The following is a 19887-nucleotide window of genomic DNA, read 5'->3' as shown; positions in this document are numbered from 1 at the left end:
AGTGAGGGCTCAGTCACACGGGCGCCGATGTGCCTGTGTGACTGAGCCCTCAATCGCGATTCCAGTGTCAGTTGATTCCCGGCCTGTTCACTGCATAAAATTAGAGGATAACGAAAGTCTTGTGCATTTTTGAGACTTTTTGGTGCAGCAATAAAAAGAAAATGGCCTAAAACCACTTTTTAGACAAGTTTTTGTGTTTTGCAAAGCGGAATAGATAATAAAGTGGTAACAAAAATCTCTTATATGGCTATTCACAACCTTTTTTTTTTTTCTCCACCATAAGTGTTGAAAATTTGTTACAGATTTGCTGACAAATATGCCAATTATGGACACTGGAAAGTGATTAAAATGCAGATGCAACCATATTTCATGGTTCCTTCATCTGTACCTGCATCCATATTCTCATTAATTGGTGGTATTTTTCTATTGGGTTAAAATGTAATATGGCTCTATACAAATCTGCTAGCGGGAAAATGGCCATAGCGGTATTATATCCGTTTCTCGCTCATTAGTATGGAAATTACTGGTACCAGTTTTGCAATGCCGCTAATTCTTCAGGCGTGAGATTATTAGGCCATCTGTATGGTAATATCTGCAGGACCTCCTTCATGCAATAGTGTACTCTGTGAGCTGTGCAGAGGTCATTGTGCAGGGAGGGGGAGGAGGTGAGCTGTGAAATGGCCTATTGTGTATGGTGGATCTTTTGGAATAGATATATACTTTTATTGTACTATTGCCTGTGATGATAGGACTGCTGAAAAGTTTTCTCTACAGAACCCCAAGTGTCAACCCAGGGAGAGGCCTTGAAGATTTCCATTAAAACTAATAGTTATTAATTAGAGACCCGTGCCTCCAGCTGCATTAAACAGTACGGACTGACACTTCTATATAGAAACAAAGCTTTGTGTATTTCCATGTATTTTCTTGGTATCGTGAAGTTCTAATTGGCGTGTCAATTATGGTAGGGCAGCATGTGGGGCTTTCAGAGTCTGTTTCTCAGAAGACAAATAATTAGCTCCCTCTGTGATATTCCTTTCATTTGAAGCTGGCATGTTAACGTGTTTTGACAACAACAACAAGCTGTTCTTGGATGACTGCAGCCGAAATTTTTTGCAAGCTGAAAAATAAGCCAACGTCTGTTTCGCGTAACGCTTTACGCATTACTCAGGTAGGCTGTGATGACGACTACCGGTATTGGCAAATGGATGCGATTGTTTGGGCAAAGTCTTTGTAGGGTTGGTAGTCCGACAGATGTGACCAAGTACCATTGAGAGCTTTCGTAAGCCCCAATATGCCCCCTATTTCAGCAGCAGCAACAATTGTATCCTTTCCCACAATAGCTGTGACGAGAAGCAGACTTTAATGGTGCAGTTGGTATCTGTTGTGGCAAGAACATCCCTGCAGACCGCACTATTCTTGCGGTCAAAAATGGTAGAAATGTTCAAAGATTCAACGATTCTGGTCTGAGGCCGTACTGTCCCAATCATTACACCTTTTTAGATTGTCCCTGACACCCCTAATTTGTTCCCTAGATGTCCCCCTAGTTTGGATGGCTAAACAGATTGTGAGGCAACTCCTCCATCCTCTTACTGCAGCTAATTGCCTGAAGTTGGAGGCAAACCTCCTCCCCTCCACGTTGGGGCTCGCTTGCATCACCGTTGGGGGAGCAGGAGAACTGCAACCCTGGCCGAATGGTTATGGCAGGACTGAACGGCGCCAAACGGACCCACATTGACTATAATGGAGTGTGTTTGATTCGTGGACAGCGATCTGGAATTTTTCCGTGATTTACAGGACCACATAGCACTGCTTGCTGCACTACTTCATCCTCTGATACTGATGTGAGCAAACCCTTAAGTTGTATTGAATAAGACACGAGGCATGAAGTATCTCATGGCCTTACTGCAGAACGTTTTTTGTTTTATTTTTTCCAACCCCCTGTGTAACCTCCGAGGATCTTGATGATAAAATTACGGAGGCCGCTCTCTTACAAGTGTTTTACAGCGTTGGGCCACTCTTGCACAGGCATCTGTTGTGGGGAAAAAAAGCCACATTTTTTAAACGCCACATTTTAGAACGACATTTTTAAACACTTTTGACCACATTTTAAACATCCCATCGTTGTAATGTGGTGCATTAAAAATGCACTGAACGCACGAAAATACAACAAGCAGCTTTGTTTTTAGCTCGTGTTCAGCTCTTCGCTAAAACGCTTGTCTGAGAAGCCCCATTGTAATTAACGGAGGCTCAGTACAGCGTTTTTAACGGGTGTTCCAAGCGTTTGCTAAATGCTGTAAAAAGACGTCTGTGTGTGAGTGGCTTTAACGCAGTTTTTAAAACACCCCATTCATTTCAATGGCTGATAAGTCAAAAAGGCATTGAACGCCCGAAAAGAGAACATACAGCGTTCATTTTACCGTGAGCTAAACGCTGCGCTACAACGCTCATTTTAGAAGCCCCAATTGAAATGAATAGCTTTGTTCAGCCTTACGAAGAGAAAAATAATATATATACACAGTATGTGTGTGTGTGTGTGTGTGTGTATGTGTATATATATATATATATATATATATATATATATATATATATATATATATATATATAAATTTCATATTCCACATCCACCTGTGGGAGAGAGGCCTTTGTGCCTTTAGGGCATGTCCACATGCAGCGAATGTGTAGTGAATTCCACATGTTACGTGAGATTGGTGTGCAATCGCCTTGAATTTAATTCCATTATTTAAAGTGGTGAAGTCAACAGTGAAAATCCGCAACAGAAATTGACATGTTGGGCCCCCTGCACACGAGCGGAAAGTCCGCCGCTGGAAGCCTGCATAGGATTGCGTTAACAAACGCGATGTAGACGGCCGTGATTTGGCTGCGTGAAATATCGCGCGGCAAACAAATCGCGGCATGCTCTGTTTCTGTGCGCAGCTCGCAGAGCCCCTCACAGAAATGTCATTCACCCCCCCCCCCCCCCCCCCCTCCGCCGGCTGCCCGGCAAGCCGACACATCAAACAGCCGGAGCCGGCGGGCGCAGGTGAGTACGCGCTGGTCCCTGCAGGAGCTCGGATCGGACCCCGCGCCGAGCATCCTCACCGCCGGATCCGACCCGCCCGTCTGCAGGCGGCCTGCAAGGTGTTTTTTTTTTTTTTAAAAGGTTTTATTTGTTTGTTCTTATGTGAAGTACAAAAAAACCAATTCTAACACAGTGTAATAGCATTCGTCTCCTGGAAATCTTTCCCTGTTTTTGTTACTGTTCTGATAGAATGTTTCTTCACTTTCTTCTTTCTTTCAATAACTGCCATAAGTAATGTGTTTGGGATGAGCCGGCCATCTGTATGCATGGAGGTGACTTGTGCCGATCTATTGCTAGAAGAGCGGATTTAGTAGCCTTCCCAGTAACACAGCCGGCCTTCCTGTGAAGACCGGATCAGGAAGCCATTGATGTTGCTGAACGGCTGTAAGGCTGCTGCTTCCTGATAAGTTTCTAACGGGCAGGAAAGCTTTCCCCCTGCTGTTTCCATATAACCCTAAAGGTTAATGAGGGAAATCGCATTACAAGGATTGCAGAATCCTCATTTATTTCCCTGAGATGTTTGCTAGCGCACGATGTGGCTGCGGCAGAGTCGGATTCCAGATGCTCAGGCTTGTTTATCACAAAACTCCATGTACGGCCATATTGTGCCCACTGGAGGAACGTTACCAGCTGATCCCAAAGGACAAACCCCGTCCCCCAGCCAGGACCTGTGGAAATTAGGGCTCTTCCACACTGGCGATAGATTTTCTGCAATGTGAGAGCAAGTGAAAACGCATGATCTTGAAACCAATGATTTTCAATGATGGCACTCACTCCAAGTTGCGATTTAAAAAAAAAAATAAAAAAAATATATATAATATAAAAATAAAATATGCGATATTGCCCATTGTCTTAAATGGGGTCGGCGGCAGCAGTGACGGCACCATTGGAATCATGGGAGAAGATCGCGAAAGAGCTTTGCAATCCCCTGTAGTGAGGGGGAGCGGAGCTCCCGGGGATCTCTTGCATATCTCCCCATATTTGGAGATAGGGGGGCGGGGCTACAGGGCTTTCCTAGGGCTTTCCCGAGAGCGGGTCTCTGGCTGCAGCAGTCATGTGGTTCTGCCTTTCGACTACACAGAAGATACCCGCGGCGACTGTCAGCTGCCTCCTAGGCCTTCAGGAGAGGCGAGTATACCCTCCAGTGAGCACCGCATCACTTTCATTGTTCACCAGGCGCAGCACTACATATTTGTGCTATGGGCAAGGCTTTTTTTGCGCACATATCGGCGTATTTTATTGTACATTTTGCTCACTCATGATTTTTTTGTACACTGGACACTACAACGCCCTGATTTAAAAGGCTGATTCATCTGAAGACGTCCAGATGTGTTCTCCCTGAACTTTTGCGCTGTCTTTCGTGCATCCCGTTGCATATTGCAAATACTCACAAAATAGAGCATGTTCAAATTTTTTTTTTGTGCGTGCACACAAAAAAGAATGGGAATGAACCCACTGAAATCAATGAGTTCTGTTCTCTGCGTATTGCGCTACCAAATTTTGTGCGCGCAATAACGCCCGTATGAAGCTACCCTCAGGCCATATTCACACAGGGTTTGTGTGCCCAGACGTTCTGCCCTGGGGTTCTATCTGAAAAGCTGAAAATTAGGTTTGGATGGATCCCTTGGCCGTCCTAATTAAACAGAGAGCACTTAAGATGGAACGTTATCATTCAAAAAATCGTTCAAACAAGCGAAAGTGATGATGATTCGGTCTAAACGCGAGTCAACGAAGAACGCCAATGGTTCAGATTTGTTTGTCCCCTTTGGGCAGCATAAAAAGCATCGCTGGCTCATTCACTTATTCAGTTTAAACAGCGCTTATTCAGTCCTCCTCATTCACAGATACATTCATTATACAGTAAATGTGAATGACTGATTCTCTAAGCAGGCCGCATGGGAGTGAATGAGCGAGCGGTGACGTCACTTAGGCAGTAAACTACATTAGTCTCTGGAGCAAATATGCAATTAGGAGCGGAGACCGCAGCTTGCAACTTTGGCTTCCTTTTAAATAAAGCCTATGAATGCAATTTTTGTCTTGGGCCGTTCGCTCACTCACCGCTTTTTCTGCAGTGTCCTGACCACCGTGCTAACCGTATTACAACACTTCCATTGATTTCAATGGGGCCTCGCCGACTAGTGTCTTTGGTCTGCGTTTCTAATGTCATAATTTAATTGCTTTTCCATGTACCTCCTCGCCCATCACAGTGCTGGTGCGTTAAAAAAATGCTGTTATATGCATTCGGAAACGCTGTGTGAAATCGCGGTAAAATGCCACGGTTTCGCGCAGCGTTTTCTGCACGCATGTGTGAGAGCAGCCTAAATGTCTATCTGGGGAGTAAAGATAAAGGGTTTAGAATACAATGTATCAAGTATTGTATTCATGTCCTTCATGGCAGAACGACTGCTAAAGTCTGATTTGGCGGAGCGGTGAAGAGCCCAACAAATAGTGCCTGGCCGCAGCCAGCTTGTTCGCGGTGCAGAGCTGCGGAGCCGCTGAAGGGGGGGTGAGCATTGCCTATTTCTTCGTTACACCATTTTATGGCCATTGAAATTTTAGTTTCCGGAAAAGCCCTTTTTTTTAATCCCACTTCCAGGTAGGAACCGTTTCCCGACTTCAGGTTTTCTGCTGCTAAAGAAAACCATCTAGGCATTCAGACAATTCCCAGATTTCAGATGCGCTGCAGATCAATAACACATTAACATACTCGCCGGCAACAGAACGCTTCATCTTACAGCCGTGCCAACAGAATATTAAGTGTCATCTGGGGACGCTTCAAAGTGTTGAGATTGGGTTTATAACTGCAAATCGTCAAAAGCCGAGGGACCAGACGATGACTGTGGAACAGGCACTGCAGGCAGGGGGTCTTGGGGAAAAGTTGTTTTTTTGTTTTTTTTAAATTTTCCCAGTAGTTGTAAATTTATTCAAGGTCTGCGTTGTGTCCGTTCTCAAGCAGAATTGGAATTCCCTCAACAGCATGATAATAGTTGGAGTATCTGAAGGGGAGTGTAATAAGTGATCAGCGGGAGATTATACTTTACTTATGGCCGCAAAGTTGGGTTCAGCGATTTGGTATTTCCATCAAGCTCTTGACTGCTGACGACTGGAAAATTAATTTCCACGCTTTAGTGTATGGACTTAACATTTAACTGCTTGTAAATATACTAATTGCTGTCAATTTCGTTTAGTAGCTGTTGACTTTAGTGAACTACTGCAGGGGAATGACCCTTTGGTTGGGAGAGCTCCACATACAACAAGGGGATCAAGTTCTACTCTAAATTGTGCAGCCTAGTGTGAGCCTATGTAGAGGGCTACCATGATGTTGGCCACCTTATATCCTGTATTGGCACACATCTGCCATCAATATCGAACCAGTAGGGTCCGACTCTCTGCATTACTGCCGATCAGCTGATTGTGGGTGCCGCAGTGCTCCAGAGAGAGCTATTCGTCTCTTTCATTATTTACTGGACACAGCTTTGTACTTTTAGTAGCGGCTATGTTTTGGTATTATAGTGCAATACAGCTTTGTCCCATTTATATGAATGGGGCTGAGCTGTAATACCAGGCACAACCACTAAAGGCCCATTTACACACACAGATAAGCTTTCAAAAGATTGAAAGATCAGCGATCGTTTTGCATAAATTACTAATAGGCACTAATTGCTATTAGTACTTTATCAGCTTCATTTGCATGCAAATGAGCTTCTGGGAGCTGTTGCAAAACTCAGCAGGAGGTCTGATCTCTGTAATTGGCTACATTGTTCAGCCATTTGCTGCTAAGCGAAAACAATTTAATCTTGAGCTCCCCGTGGAGAATTCAGCACCATGGACAGCAGACACAGCATGCCGACCTGCTTATCAGCTGTTCTGCCCAACATGGTTTTCAAGCAGAATTGAAAACCGTTGTTCGGCTGAATACTGAAAGATGGGCATTTAGACAACGATTATTGCTCAAAAGATGGCTTTTGAGCGAATTATGAGCAATAATCGTTGTCTAACTGGGCCTTAAGAAAAGGCCATGCCTGGTAAACATTGAATGGGACAATGTGAACCTTCAGTCAGCTGATCAGCTGTGCTGAGAGCCAGATCCCACTGATATTGATGACCTGTCATAAGCCAGGAAAACAGATTTTCGCCACAGGTCTCATTCATTGCAATGCAGTGGATGAATTTCTCATTGAAAAGTCATGTGGACTTTGGTGCGGATTTTCTTTGCGCTTTCTTAGGGCTTGTTCACATTGACGCTGGAGGGCCATTCAGAGCCTTCATTGCCGATTTCCGTTAAAATGCCAGACAGACCTGGATATGCCCAGTGGGGTCTGATCAGCGCCTTTCACTTGCATCAAATGACAGATCCTTAACTGAGCATGGAATGAGACCAATGCGACTGAGACCTAATCTTTCATGTAAAGCTGGACATAGAGGTGGGTCATGTTTAATACTGACTCTGCATGAACGTCTACAACTCTCGCTGTATTGCTGAAGGTACCTTTACACGGTTAGACTGTCGGGCGCATAAACTCCTGGCAGGCTTACCAGCGACTGGCGCTACTGTGCTTTACACAGGGGCGATAGCCGTCCAAATAAATAGAGGCAGAGCGGCCCAGAGAGAGAGAGAGAGATGGACATATGTATGTGTGTTTATATATAATATATGTATATGGCTTACTGCACGCAGGCAGAATTTCCGTCTGTGCCCGCTGCCGTATGATGGCATCAGAAAATATTCCCTTTTATGACACTTTGGCTCTTGCCTTATGGTTTTTTTTTTTTTCTTTGCCTTCAAACCTAACAAAGTTCTAAAACTTGTTTGCCCCTTTCACAGCCTTTTTCATCTTTTAGTTGTACTAGATGGACATTATATCATTATTATTTTTTTTTAATTAATTAATTTTTTTAACTTGCTATGTAACTTTCTAGTAACGTCCAGTAGTGGATTCTAACACAAACAAAAGTCTAAGGGCTCAATCACCCAGGCGCATCGGCGCCCGTGTTTCTGCAGGTGGAAGACGCCGTACCTCAAGACGGACATTTCTCTGCAGCGCCGGGAGAAAGAACATGTGACCGGCTTCATTGCCCTCATGTGTTCTTTCTTCAGCGCTGAAGAGAGACGTCTGTCTTCAGGTACGGCCGTCTTCTACCCGCAGTACAGGCTCAGTCACACGGGCGCATCGGCGCCGGTGTACGGGTGCTGATGCGCCCGTGTGACTGAGCCCAAAGGCTGGGTTCCCAAAGGGCGGATCCTGGGATTAGCCAGCCATGTGGATATCTCGTCCACACGGAACGGCGAATCCGACGCTGCGGCACAGATTCGCCGGCCGCAGCATGTCCATTCCCCCCCCCCCCCTCCCCCACTGCAGCTGCGCTCTCCTCTATGGGAGCGCCGGCCGCAACGGAAAAGCATGTGGCCAAGCCGTTCCAAAATCCGCACTTAGCAGCGTCTTCCCTGCGGAAATCTCGCTTTTTTTTTTTTTTTGCTGCGGCCAAACCATGAGATGTCCGCAGGGAATACGCCGTGTGGGAACCCAGCCTAAATGAAAAACTTTTACTGTTGATATTTAATCCCTGTTAATACCCACAAGTGTTTTTTCAGCATGTATTACGCATGCGTCAATGGACTTTCATTCTTCCATGCACACCAGCGTGTGGACACTACGCATCGATACGCGCGTGAAATTTTTTTTTCTATTCTACCGTGTGATACGTGCATACAGCCCCCATTAAACTCTATGGATGCGCGTGCAGACACCCAGTCTATACAACCCATTGCGTCAGCCTTGTGTGGGAAATGCTTGTTGCCTAGAAAAAGGCTAATTAATTACTGTATATGCCCAATTCCAGCCTGTGGGGTCTTTTTTCTTTTTTCTTCATGTGCCTATGGAAACGCGATTGCATACACAGCAATCCCCCTCAAAAAAATTAAATAATGCATATGCACCCAGAAGCAGGAAAGTATGCAACCTTTGCAGACACAATGTATCCTGCCTGCTGGGGATCAAATTATTGCTACATAATCTGAACGGTCATACTACATAATCTTCAAGTATTGAAGTCCTATTTATTTTGTTTTCCAGGGTTTTATTTGTGGATTTCCCATTGCCACCGGCGCTGCCTCCCGTCTAGTTTCTGGTTATGACAGCTATGGAAATGTCTGTGGTCAGAAGAATGCTGAGGTTGAGGGCATTAGAAATAGCGGCCTTGATCACACCAACCACAAGTAAGTAGAATGCTGCTTTAACAAAAGACCGGTCTCTCTAAAGTTACATGCGAGTGCTTACTACTCTAATGGGACATTGTAAGGATTGGTGAATACTCGTAAGAGAGCTGCTGGCAAGCGGCGCTTGTTGACCTTCCCCCTTAAACATACATACATGGCTATTCAATAAGGGAGTGGTAGCCGAGCGGCTACTGGACACTAATAGCCGCGCAAAAAAGAAGGCCTGCCCTCATATGCAACTTGGTATACTGGCTCAGTGACAATAAACTTCCCCAACTTGTAGGCCTCTGCAGGGGGTTCTGATACTCCAGATAAGACGAAATTCAAACATTGGCCACTTCAGACTATGTACTTGCCATTTATTTCTGTCCCCCCCCCCCCCCACACACACACTCTTTTAAAAAAAAAAAAATTGTAACTCCTTTTATTTATCCATCAACCTAGCTGTATGAGGGCTCACTTTTTGTGCGACGACTAGTATTACTCAATGGTACCATATAATGTACTGTAAAACTTTTGAAACTTTTTAAGTTGAGAGAAATGGAAAGCCAAAAAATCCGACATTTTTCAGTGTGTCTAATTTCTACGGCGCAAAAACTGCAACAAAAACCTGATAACTTTATTCTATGGGTCAGTATGATTACTACGATAGCAAACTTGTATAGTTTTAGTTACTATACTAATGTTGTTTTTTTTGTTTCAAAGATATATTTTATTTTTTACAATTTTCTGTGCGCGATAACTTTTTTAGTTTTCTATCAAAATAGTTGTGCAAGGGCTCAGTTCCTGCAGGACGTTCTGCAGTTTGCGCGTTTTGGGATTCCCTTTTTTTTTTTTCCGGACGACGTTCATTATGCGCGGTAAATAATGCGTTTACTCTGATAGATTGGACTTTTACGGATGCAGCGATACCAAATATGTATTTTTGATTTACTATTTAGATTCTTTTATTACAAATAATGGCTTCAGCCAATGAAAGCCCGCACTGGGTTAACCAATCACAGCCATTCAATGACATCATTGAATGGCTGTGATTGGTTAATGCAGCGCCGGCTTTCATTGGCTGATGCTGCACTGAGTTAGCCAATCGGAGCCTTAGCTTTCTGGAGGCAGGGCATTTAAGCCTCGCATCCAGAAAGCAATGCTCCGTCGGCGTGGAGGAGGGAGCGACAGTCTGCAGCCGCGCCGCGGGAGGTGAGTATTTTTTTTCTATAGCGTATTCCCGGCATATAAGCCGACAGTTGGGGTCGTCTTATACGCCAGAAAATACGGTAAGTATATCAATAGTAATGTAATTCCCAGACACGTATGCTTTTAAAAAGGGAATGCTCGTGACATTTTGTAAGTTGTCACTTCAGAGGGATTCAAGCTTTGTCAAGGTCTTTATGAAGTCCAATCATTACATGATATAGGCCGGGTTCACACAAATGTATTCGCATTGCGTATTACACCCGCATAAAACACGGTAAGTGGAGTCAGTACATTGATTTTCATTGTTCCACTCACCCTTGCTTATATTTATTGCGCATGTTAGACGCACAAAGAAAAAACCCAAACGCAGCATGTTCTGTTTTACCGCATCTTATACGCATAAGACTTGAATTGAAACAAACCAAGGATGCAGTGCAGGACCGGGTGCATAAAATGCGCTGCACATGCGCAGGCATACGCAAGTAAAACCCTGATAATATGCAGGGATACACAGTTTCCGTTATCAGTAAAATGCTGCTACTTTTCCGCAGCGTATTGCCATACAGTTGTGTGCGCACGGCCTAATTTAATGGCTTTGGCTTGTCCATTGCAGCTCTAGAACCTTGAGGTCTTGCTTTACGGATTTCGTTTTTGTATGCTGGCATTCTCATGCCCATAACGAATGGAAGTAACTTTTTTTTCCTTTTCTCCCAATCATGTGACTGCCAGGTATGTTTTTTTTCTGGATCCTTGCAAGTTGGATATAGTGAATCGAAAAATAAAGTCCATGGCTTTGTGTGTATCTCGGTGCCCTCAACAAGAACTGAAAACACTAAACGATCTAAAAAACTTTGCTGAAACAAATGGTAAGTGTGAAAATTTTAAAAACTACTAATTTAAAAAAAAAATGGAGTTCTTGGGTACAGAAGGAAAATTGACCCAGTGAGCGAGCCCATCCATTTGGGAATGCACTAGGCCAACCTAAGGACTATGGCTTCAAGGAGTGCTTTGGCAGCTTTTTGCTGGGAGCTCAGGTAGAATTTTGTAATGATGTTTACTACACCATTAAAGGGGTCCTATTAGATTAGAAGAACATGACCATTTTTTTTTCCTTTGTAGAACAGTGCCGCTCTTGTCCATGGACGATGAGAGGTACTGCAATTCAGCCCAGAGCTGCAGTACCTCACACAACTCGTGGACAATAGTGGCACTGTATCTGGATTAAACGGCCATGTTTTACTAGCCTGATACAACCCCTTTTTATGCTGTTTCCTGCATGCCACCAAGACCTGCATTCTTGGATATGGTCCTATGGCCATCACAATTTGCCTCTTGTCACTCAGATGCTTACACCTGCCCCTTCTTTTCTTCTTCCAACACATCAACTTCAAGAACTTGCTGCTCACTTGATGCCTAGTGTATCCCAGCCCTAGCTTGACCGGTGTCATTGTCACAAGAGGATCTTCTCGTTTAATGCTATGGCTGATTTGTGGGTGCATAGAAAATCACTGTAGATCCCTCATGATTGTAAATCCTTCTCTGTACCTCCTTTTTACACTGGATGAGCTGTTGGGCAAACGATGCCCGATACTCGTCCCAGTGATGCTCGCTCCAATGCGGTTACACAGGAGCGAGTATCGTTGGCATCGCGCACAGCGCTGCCGGCATGGAGGCAGGGCGGCCGAGTAGTGTTCTTTCCCCCTACCCCCCCCCCTTCCCTAATGCTTTTTTCATTGTCTACAAACGCCTTCCTCCAGTGAAGGACATAATAGACATATAACGCTATCAGTCCGATACATTATCTCCCAGACATTACAGTACATGTACAGCCAAGGAAGAGATTATTTTGCCTTAGCGGTATCAACGTTGTAATTAAGTTTGAAGCACAATAGATAAGAAAATATGATCTTGAAGCAAGCAATAGCTTTATGCAGGTACACAGGTTGGTCTAGAAGTCAACTGTTCTCCAGGGGCTTCCCGTATCTTCAACTCCAGATTTACATTTACAGCAGCAATAAAACGATTTATGTGTTAATCTCTAACGGGGATAATAAAGGAGAGTAGTTTATACGTCCATAAAATGTCTCCTTGGATGCTTCGCAGCCGTACGTTATGGCACACATGGGGAGAAGAAGGTTAAGAACAACTAGCCATTCTCTCTTTAGGTTAAAAGGGATTTCTTACCGGAGTTATTGGAGTGACTTATTAGTGATGTCATCTGCCAGTTTTATGGTGGAAAAGTCGCAAATTTTGCACTCTTCTGTGCAAAAATTTGCACTTCTTAGGCCGCCTGCACAAAAACGAGTTTGAATCTTGGAATCGGCGATAGAATCCCGCGTGGACGACCCGCGGCATTCCAAACAAATTCAAACCAATAGAGCATCTGCATGTCCACATTCTGCACGGACGGCTTCCATTGAAGTCAACGGAAGCCATCCACAAATCACATTGCAGAAAGGTTGTGAGTTCCGCGTCATCACTTAACGACAGCGCTGGAAAAGCAGGAGTTAAAAAAAAAAGAAAAATAAAAATACCAGACTGTGATTGTCCGACAGTACGATCCACAGTACAGATTGTGAGGACAAAATACAGGTATGCACGGGCGCTGGCCGGGCACAGGGTCTGACTCCGCTATGGGCTCCTGCATGCTGAATCCGGCCTGTTTGTGTGCAGCCGGCCTTACGCTGCCCTTGTCAATTTTTTTATTCTATTGAAGTGGGTGCCCCTTAGTAGTAGGGGCTGCCCAAGATGCATCAGACTCCTCATCATTTTTGCTAGAAACTGGTGTAAAGTGTAGCAGCTCACAGGCAGTCAAGTTTCCAGACTTTGATGCATGGGCACCCCAAGATGCGGCAAATGTACTCTTTAATACATCTGGTGCATCTTCTGATGGCAGGCTTCTGATTGACTGTATATGAAATGCCAGTCTAAATCAATCTGCCTCTATGTGCAATTCTGCTGACTAGGAGAGAGTTTCTGCATGCAGAAAACTGGACGACGTATCATTCGATGTAAACAGGCACCCGGTCACTTATGAGCGACCGCCTGCTTACTGTGAATGGAGGCGGGCAGGCTGGAATGATCCCCAGTCCCAATGTGCCTCCATTCATTAGCGTTATTCGATCCTGCATAAGAGCACAAAAACAATTCTCACCAGGACGGCCTGACAGGTCATCCCATGTAAAAGCACCCTTAGTCATGGGAAGTGGTGATAGATCACTGCATTAAACATTGGACAAACAGTAGGACACAGAAGGGGCCACAACACTGACATGGTTATTGAAGGTCTATTATAAGGTTTTTATAACTTTGTCAAACTAGTAACAAAGACCTGTCCGTCTGTGCGTGATTGGGTTTGTGAGTGACTTACATGCTCCACCCCTGATCACATGACTGGGACATCATCAAAGATCCTTCTTCCCCAGTGAGGGAGTTGCATGCTTCGCCCCTGATCACATGACGGTGACATCAATACAGGTCCTGTACGCACACTGTTGCTCTCCGGTAGGTGTTCCTTAGTATTTCATAGCAACTCAGGCCACAGGGGGTTTGTAGTCTGCAGGTAATCTGCAAAACAATGCAAGAGCTTTTTGATGTCAGTCATGTGATCACGGGCAGAGCATATAACTACCTCACTGGGGATGAAAGACCTTTTAATGTCCATGTCATGTGATCAGGGGTGGAGTATGTAAGTCACTCATGTGATCAGGGGCGGAGCATGATGGTGATATCATCACAGGTCCTTCATCTCCACTACTGTGCTCCTTCTGATCCCTGTTGTATGGAATGAATAATGTATGTAACAGTGCTGTGTGTGTGTGTGTATGACCTGCATGTAGCAGTGCTGTGTGTGCGCGACGTGCATGTAGCAGAGCTGTGTGGTGCATTGCGCCACCAGAAACACCGGTACTATAATTTCCTAATAATTACTAGTACCTTGGATAAGGTGCAGCATTTTTCAGTTGTTTTTTTTCTTTAAATACAGGTCTGTTGGTTAATTCCATAAACGGCTGTTATTTTTCCTACAGGATCCCATTTGTGTGATTATGCACTGCTCCCCAGCCAGTACACTACAGACAACAAAGCAGCAGCTTTATGCCCAAAGCTTCCAGTGCCAGAAAGGTAAGTAATGCCAAGTCTCTGCAAACACTTGTACGAGCCACAAGACTTCATGAAGGCATCTCCACAGGTTCTCCTTTGGCAAATTCTAGGACCTTTCTAACAGGAATCATGCTGCAACTGAAATGTGTTTGTGGAAAGCTGTCATTGTGAAAGCGGAGGTGTTTTTGCACATTTGTCGTCATGTGTCCAGATTTTATTTATTTTTTGTGTTTTTGAAACTTTTGAAGTACATTTGAAAGTTGTTCTAGTCATAGCGAGACTAATTCTGGTTGACCTTAACAAGAAACACGAGGATCCATATTTACTAGAACAGATTTGAAGTGATTAGTGCCAAATATATTTGCGCCCATATATCCTAATAAACCTGGTGCATTTTTACTTACCTGACAGTTAAAAATGGAGTCTATGCCTGATATAAGGTGTAGATTTATACCAAAATGTGCACCATTACCTCCTCTGTCCTAAGACAGAGGTGTTGGGGAGCAGACAGCGCCTCTTTAAAATGATGCAAACAGTCGTGCAACCTCTTGCCATCAAATAAGACACTGTCTTAACTTTTGCCCCAAAAGAGGGACAGCGTCTTATTTTCGGGAGATGTCTTGTAATGCTCACCTAGTAGCCGGTATTTGGGTCCCTTGCGCTGGTTTCCGGCGCTGCTGCAGGCTGCCATGTACTCCTGAACGCCGACAGAGCATTTCTTCCTGGTAGTGGAGCTTGAATACCCCGCCTCCAGCAAGCGATTGCTCTGATTGGCTAACACGGCGCTCGATGAGCCAATCAGAGCAATCGCTTGCTGGAGGCGGGGTATTCAAGCTCCACTACCAGGAAGAAATGCTTTGTCGACGTTCAGGACTACATGGAAGCCTGCAGCAGTGCTGCAGCCCAGTATGAGGGGTCCGAATATAGTCTACGAGGTGACTATTGCTTTTTCAATCCCCCTTCACCACCACCACCCCACCACCTTCCTCCCTCCCTTTCCAAAAAAAAAAAAATCAGGGTAGGGCTTATCGGGGTAGGTCTCATTTTCAGGGAAACACGGTAGGTTGCTACCTTGCCAAAAATTCATGATTTATTCTTAGTTAAAGGGATTCTGTCACCAGGCTCATGAATTTGGGTTGGAGCTCAGCTCCAAGTCACGGAGGTGGGCCGTGCCGGCTTCTAAGCTGCTTTAGCTAAATTTTAGGTACTGGTAGGAAAAAAAAACCTGTTGAAGCAACCACAGGGCAGGCAAGAGCTGTTGGCTACATGAAGGAGAAGCCATGCTTCATGTATTGGGCTACCTTGGTAATGTGAATGAAGACCTCAGGCAGGAGTGTGCCTCGTGATCGCTGGATTTACTTTATGCTCTGCACCATTGAAGCAGGGGAACCCCATTTTTGGAGTGGCAAGTTAAGCTTCACACCTGACTTTTTCTATCTGGAGTATTTTTCTGTATTTGGGCTGCTTAAAATTGCTGCAGCGAATGGAGATCTTAAAGGCCCCTTTTTTTTACTTTACTTTTTTCTCTTTTTTGTGTTACTTCCTGGAGACCTAGGGCTGCATTGGAGCTGTATACACAACATTATATATTTTTATCTTCAGTCTATTTGCAAAAATAAAATGATTTCAAAGCTAGACATGCCTTTTATTGCTGAAACATGCAGTGGATTTCCATTGAATTGCTCGCTTCCAGCTCTTTGTCTAAGGGTTTATTCATGCGGGCGTATATCGGTCGGGTTTTCACGCCCAGCTGATATACGCTGCCCTTCTCTGCAAGGAAAGGAGACTGGATGGGGGAGCTAGTGCGCTCCCGCCCCCTCTCCGCCCCTCAACACTGTTTGCAGTGGGAGGGCCGGAACGAAGTTCCCTCTTGCAGGGGGGGGTAGCGTATATCGGCTGGGCGTGAAAACCCGACTGATATACGGACGTCTGCATAAGCTCTAAAGTTTGTGAAGACTCTTGCGTATTTTATTATGACAGTGGTCTTTGTCCGTTTATATTAAAGGGTAGCCCCTTGAAAAAATATTCTTGCTACAGTACTGTGCAAACCTCTTCGGCAGGTGTCAAAAAATGCTGCAAAGTAAGAATACTCTCAAAAATAATGTAAATAGATTATTTAAATTTTGTTACTTGGACAAAAAAAAATGGACAAAAAAGAAATGTAACTCAAATCAATATTTAGTGTGACTGCCCTTTGCCTTCCAAACGGCGTCAATTATTCTAGGTACACTTGCACACAGTTTTTGAAGGAACTCTGCTGGGAGGTTGTTCCAAACCTTTTTTCGGAACTAACAGATCTTCTATGGATGTAGGCGCTCGCTCAAATCCTTCTGTCTCTTTGTGTAATCCCAGACAGACTCCATGATAAGATCAGGGCTTTGTAGGGCCATATCATCACTTCCAGGACTGCTTGTTCTCTAGGCCACCTGTCCACGGGTGATACGATATATCGCTGTGGGAGCCGCCGCTGAGTACGTTGTCATCGCGATTTTCCACGATAAACCTATCGTTAATGATTTTTTTAAAAAATTTTTCCCGCTTGTGTACATCGGGCTGCTCTTTCCCTAGTTATGGAAAGTGTTCACTGCGTTACCCGCATGGGGACAGGAGGCCTTACACTGAAGATAGTTCTTAATGACATGGGCTTTATGTTTGGGGTATAGTTCTGCTGTAGAACTCCTTGCAGAGTTCCTTCAAAAGCTGTGTGCAAGTGTACATAGAAGAATTGATGCTGCTTTGAAGGCAAAGGATGGTCACAGCAAATATTGGTTTGGTTTAGATTTCTCTCTTGAATTGTCTTAATTGAGAAAGGTGATCTATTAACACTATTTTTGAAAGCATTCTTTCTTTGCAGTATTTTTTTCCACACCTTACCCCACCTGTAGATAAATCCAGTCCATGATTATAAACCTTTTCTGTGTTTGCACTTATTGAAAAATGTAAATATAGCGCCACCTGCTGCTTCTGTCTTGTCCACTTCTTTACCAAGATGGTCACACATGCTCAGTGTTTTTTATCTGCACTCCTGCAGTAGGCCAGGTCGGATCCGACTGCGAGAATTCTCGCAGCGGGACCCGACCCGAGTGCCTGCAAAGAGCACCGCGGACTCACCCGCTCCTGCAGCTGCGGCTCCTTTCATAGAGCCGGCGGCCAGTGAGTGACGTTTCTGGGCAGGGCTCTGCGAGCCCCAAACAGAATTAGAGCATGCCGCTGTTTGTTTGCTGCACGGGAATTCGCGCAGACAAACCACGGCCGTCTGCATAGGATTGCGTATTGTAATGCAATCCCATGCAGGCCTTCAGCGCCGGAAATTCTGGGGGGAAACCCGCTGCGGAATTTCCGCCCGTCTGCAGGCGGTCGTAGGCAGTCTCACTCTATTATCCCTTACTCCTCATCTCTACTGACACCAGAAGAGACGCAGCAACTTCAGAAATAGCCACTCACCACACCAGCGATCCCTCCACATGCTCAGTGGAGCAGAGAGATATGGACATCAGAGAAGATACAGCAACTTCAGAAGCAGCCGCTTACCACACCAGTGATCCCTCCACATACTCAGTGGAGCAGAGAGATATGGACATCAGAGAAGATACTGCAACTTCAGAAGCAGCTGCTCACCACACCAGCGATCCTTCCACATGCTCAGTGGAGCAGAGAGATATGGACATCAGAGAAGACGCAGCAGCTTCAGAAGCAGCCGCTCACCACACCAGTGATCCCTCCACATACTCAGTGGAGCAGAGAGATATGGACATCAGAGAAGACGCAGCAGCTTCAGAAGCAGCTGCTCACCACACCAGGGATCCCTCCATGTAGCCAGTGGAGCAGAGAGATATAGACATCCGAGAAGACGCTGCAACTTCAGAAGCAGCCACTCACCACACCAGCGATCCCTCCACATGCTCAGTGGAGCAGAGAGAAGCAAGACTGAGCAGGTGGAACAATTACTGAGGTGGACACAAGATAGAAACAGCAGGTGGTGCTATTCTAAGGGCTCTTACCCAATGGCTATAAGACTTCCCTGTGATGCGAGAGTGAGTGAAAATGCATGATAATGAAAGCAATGCTTTTCAATGGCCCCTTTTGAAGTCAGTGGGCGACTATTGCAAATTTTTCTTCGGGCTGCGAGACTAGAGTGAAGACATCGCAAATGAGAATGAAACCATTGAAAATCATTGGTTTCATTATCATGCGTTTTCACTCTTGCACCGCAGGGAAGTCTCATCGCCAGTTGGTAAGAGTAGTCCTGGAATATCTGCGGTAGAAACCTTTTTTCTAAGTATAAATCTAAAAAAACTATCACGATGATGGGTTGGATTTAACTAGTAACAATGTTTATCGTGGGGTCAAACCCTTTCAGAATCTTGTAGATTTTTCGCCCCCCCCCCCCCCCCCCAAAAAAAAAAACAAAAAAACTTGACCTTAATTAGATAAGCCAACATAATGTGCCCCGTCACAGTACAACCTTTGGTTTTAATAGAAGTGGCCAATCAATACTAAGCAGAGTTATCAAAGAAAGTAACATCTGGACAAAACGCAGCAGAACTTCTTCTGCTTTCAGGTTTCTGTATAGGTGCACTGTAGCCTGAAATAATACTTTATTGCCTCTTCTAAGAAAATCAAATACGTTTTTATCCTCTGTCACTGCAAAACCATATAATATGAGACGGCTCGACCACGGCTGACCTAATAGAATGGGTCAGCAGACAAATGTAACCCCAGCTGTCTTCAAGCATAGAATAAAATGAGAAATGCCGCAAAGCCCTCAGCCGGTGATGTATTCCATTTATGAGCTTTAGATGACTGAATTGATTTGATGCTGGTTTCAAAAAGCTGATGAGGACCTGCATTCTACCAACGGCCTTTCTTCTGTCAATTGCTTCTTTGCATGTATTTCAGTTATACTGAACACGGTGCATTAAACTTAGGCTTCAACAACCTTTAGCATTTGACCTGTTCCTGGACCCGAATTCCTATAACAGTTCTAGACTACCTTCCCTTCAACTATGTCCTCAGTTAATTTTTGGAAAGGTATTTTCCATCAGTCTTGGTTACGGCATGGCTCTAGGACAGGCGATGACTTACCGATTCGTGATGGTCCAAATGTCGGCACCCCTGTGATTCATAGAGCAAAGGGGAGTAATGCCACTCTCCACCCGATGCTGTGCAAAGAACTGCAACTAGGCCCCATTCAAGTGAAGGCGTTGCAGTTCTTCATAGTGCTAGGTTGGGAATTGACAATTTTCCCCTGGGTAGTTCAGAGCCCAACTCCTCTTAAGACTTAGAGACTCAGTCACCT

At 44.7% G+C, this 19887-nt stretch overlaps 1 protein-coding gene across 1 annotated transcript in view; it reads left to right on the top strand.

The window, feature by feature from the left end:
* The window catches only part of SLC44A1 (solute carrier family 44 member 1), a 73190-nt gene that overhangs the window by 15906 nt on the left and 37397 nt on the right, over positions 1-19887 (top strand). The window contains exons 3-5 of the mRNA XM_066604325.1: positions 9154-9296; positions 11217-11353; positions 14516-14609. Of these exons, the coding sequence (XP_066460422.1) occupies positions 9154-9296; positions 11217-11353; positions 14516-14609 (374 nt within the window). The remainder of the gene's footprint in view (positions 1-9153; positions 9297-11216; positions 11354-14515; positions 14610-19887) is intronic.

This window comes from Eleutherodactylus coqui, chromosome 5 (assembly GCF_035609145.1).
Source record: "Eleutherodactylus coqui strain aEleCoq1 chromosome 5, aEleCoq1.hap1, whole genome shotgun sequence".
NCBI classification, from domain to species: Eukaryota; Metazoa; Chordata; class Amphibia; order Anura; family Eleutherodactylidae; genus Eleutherodactylus; species Eleutherodactylus coqui.
This window is presented reverse-complemented; position numbering and strand designations above follow the sequence as displayed.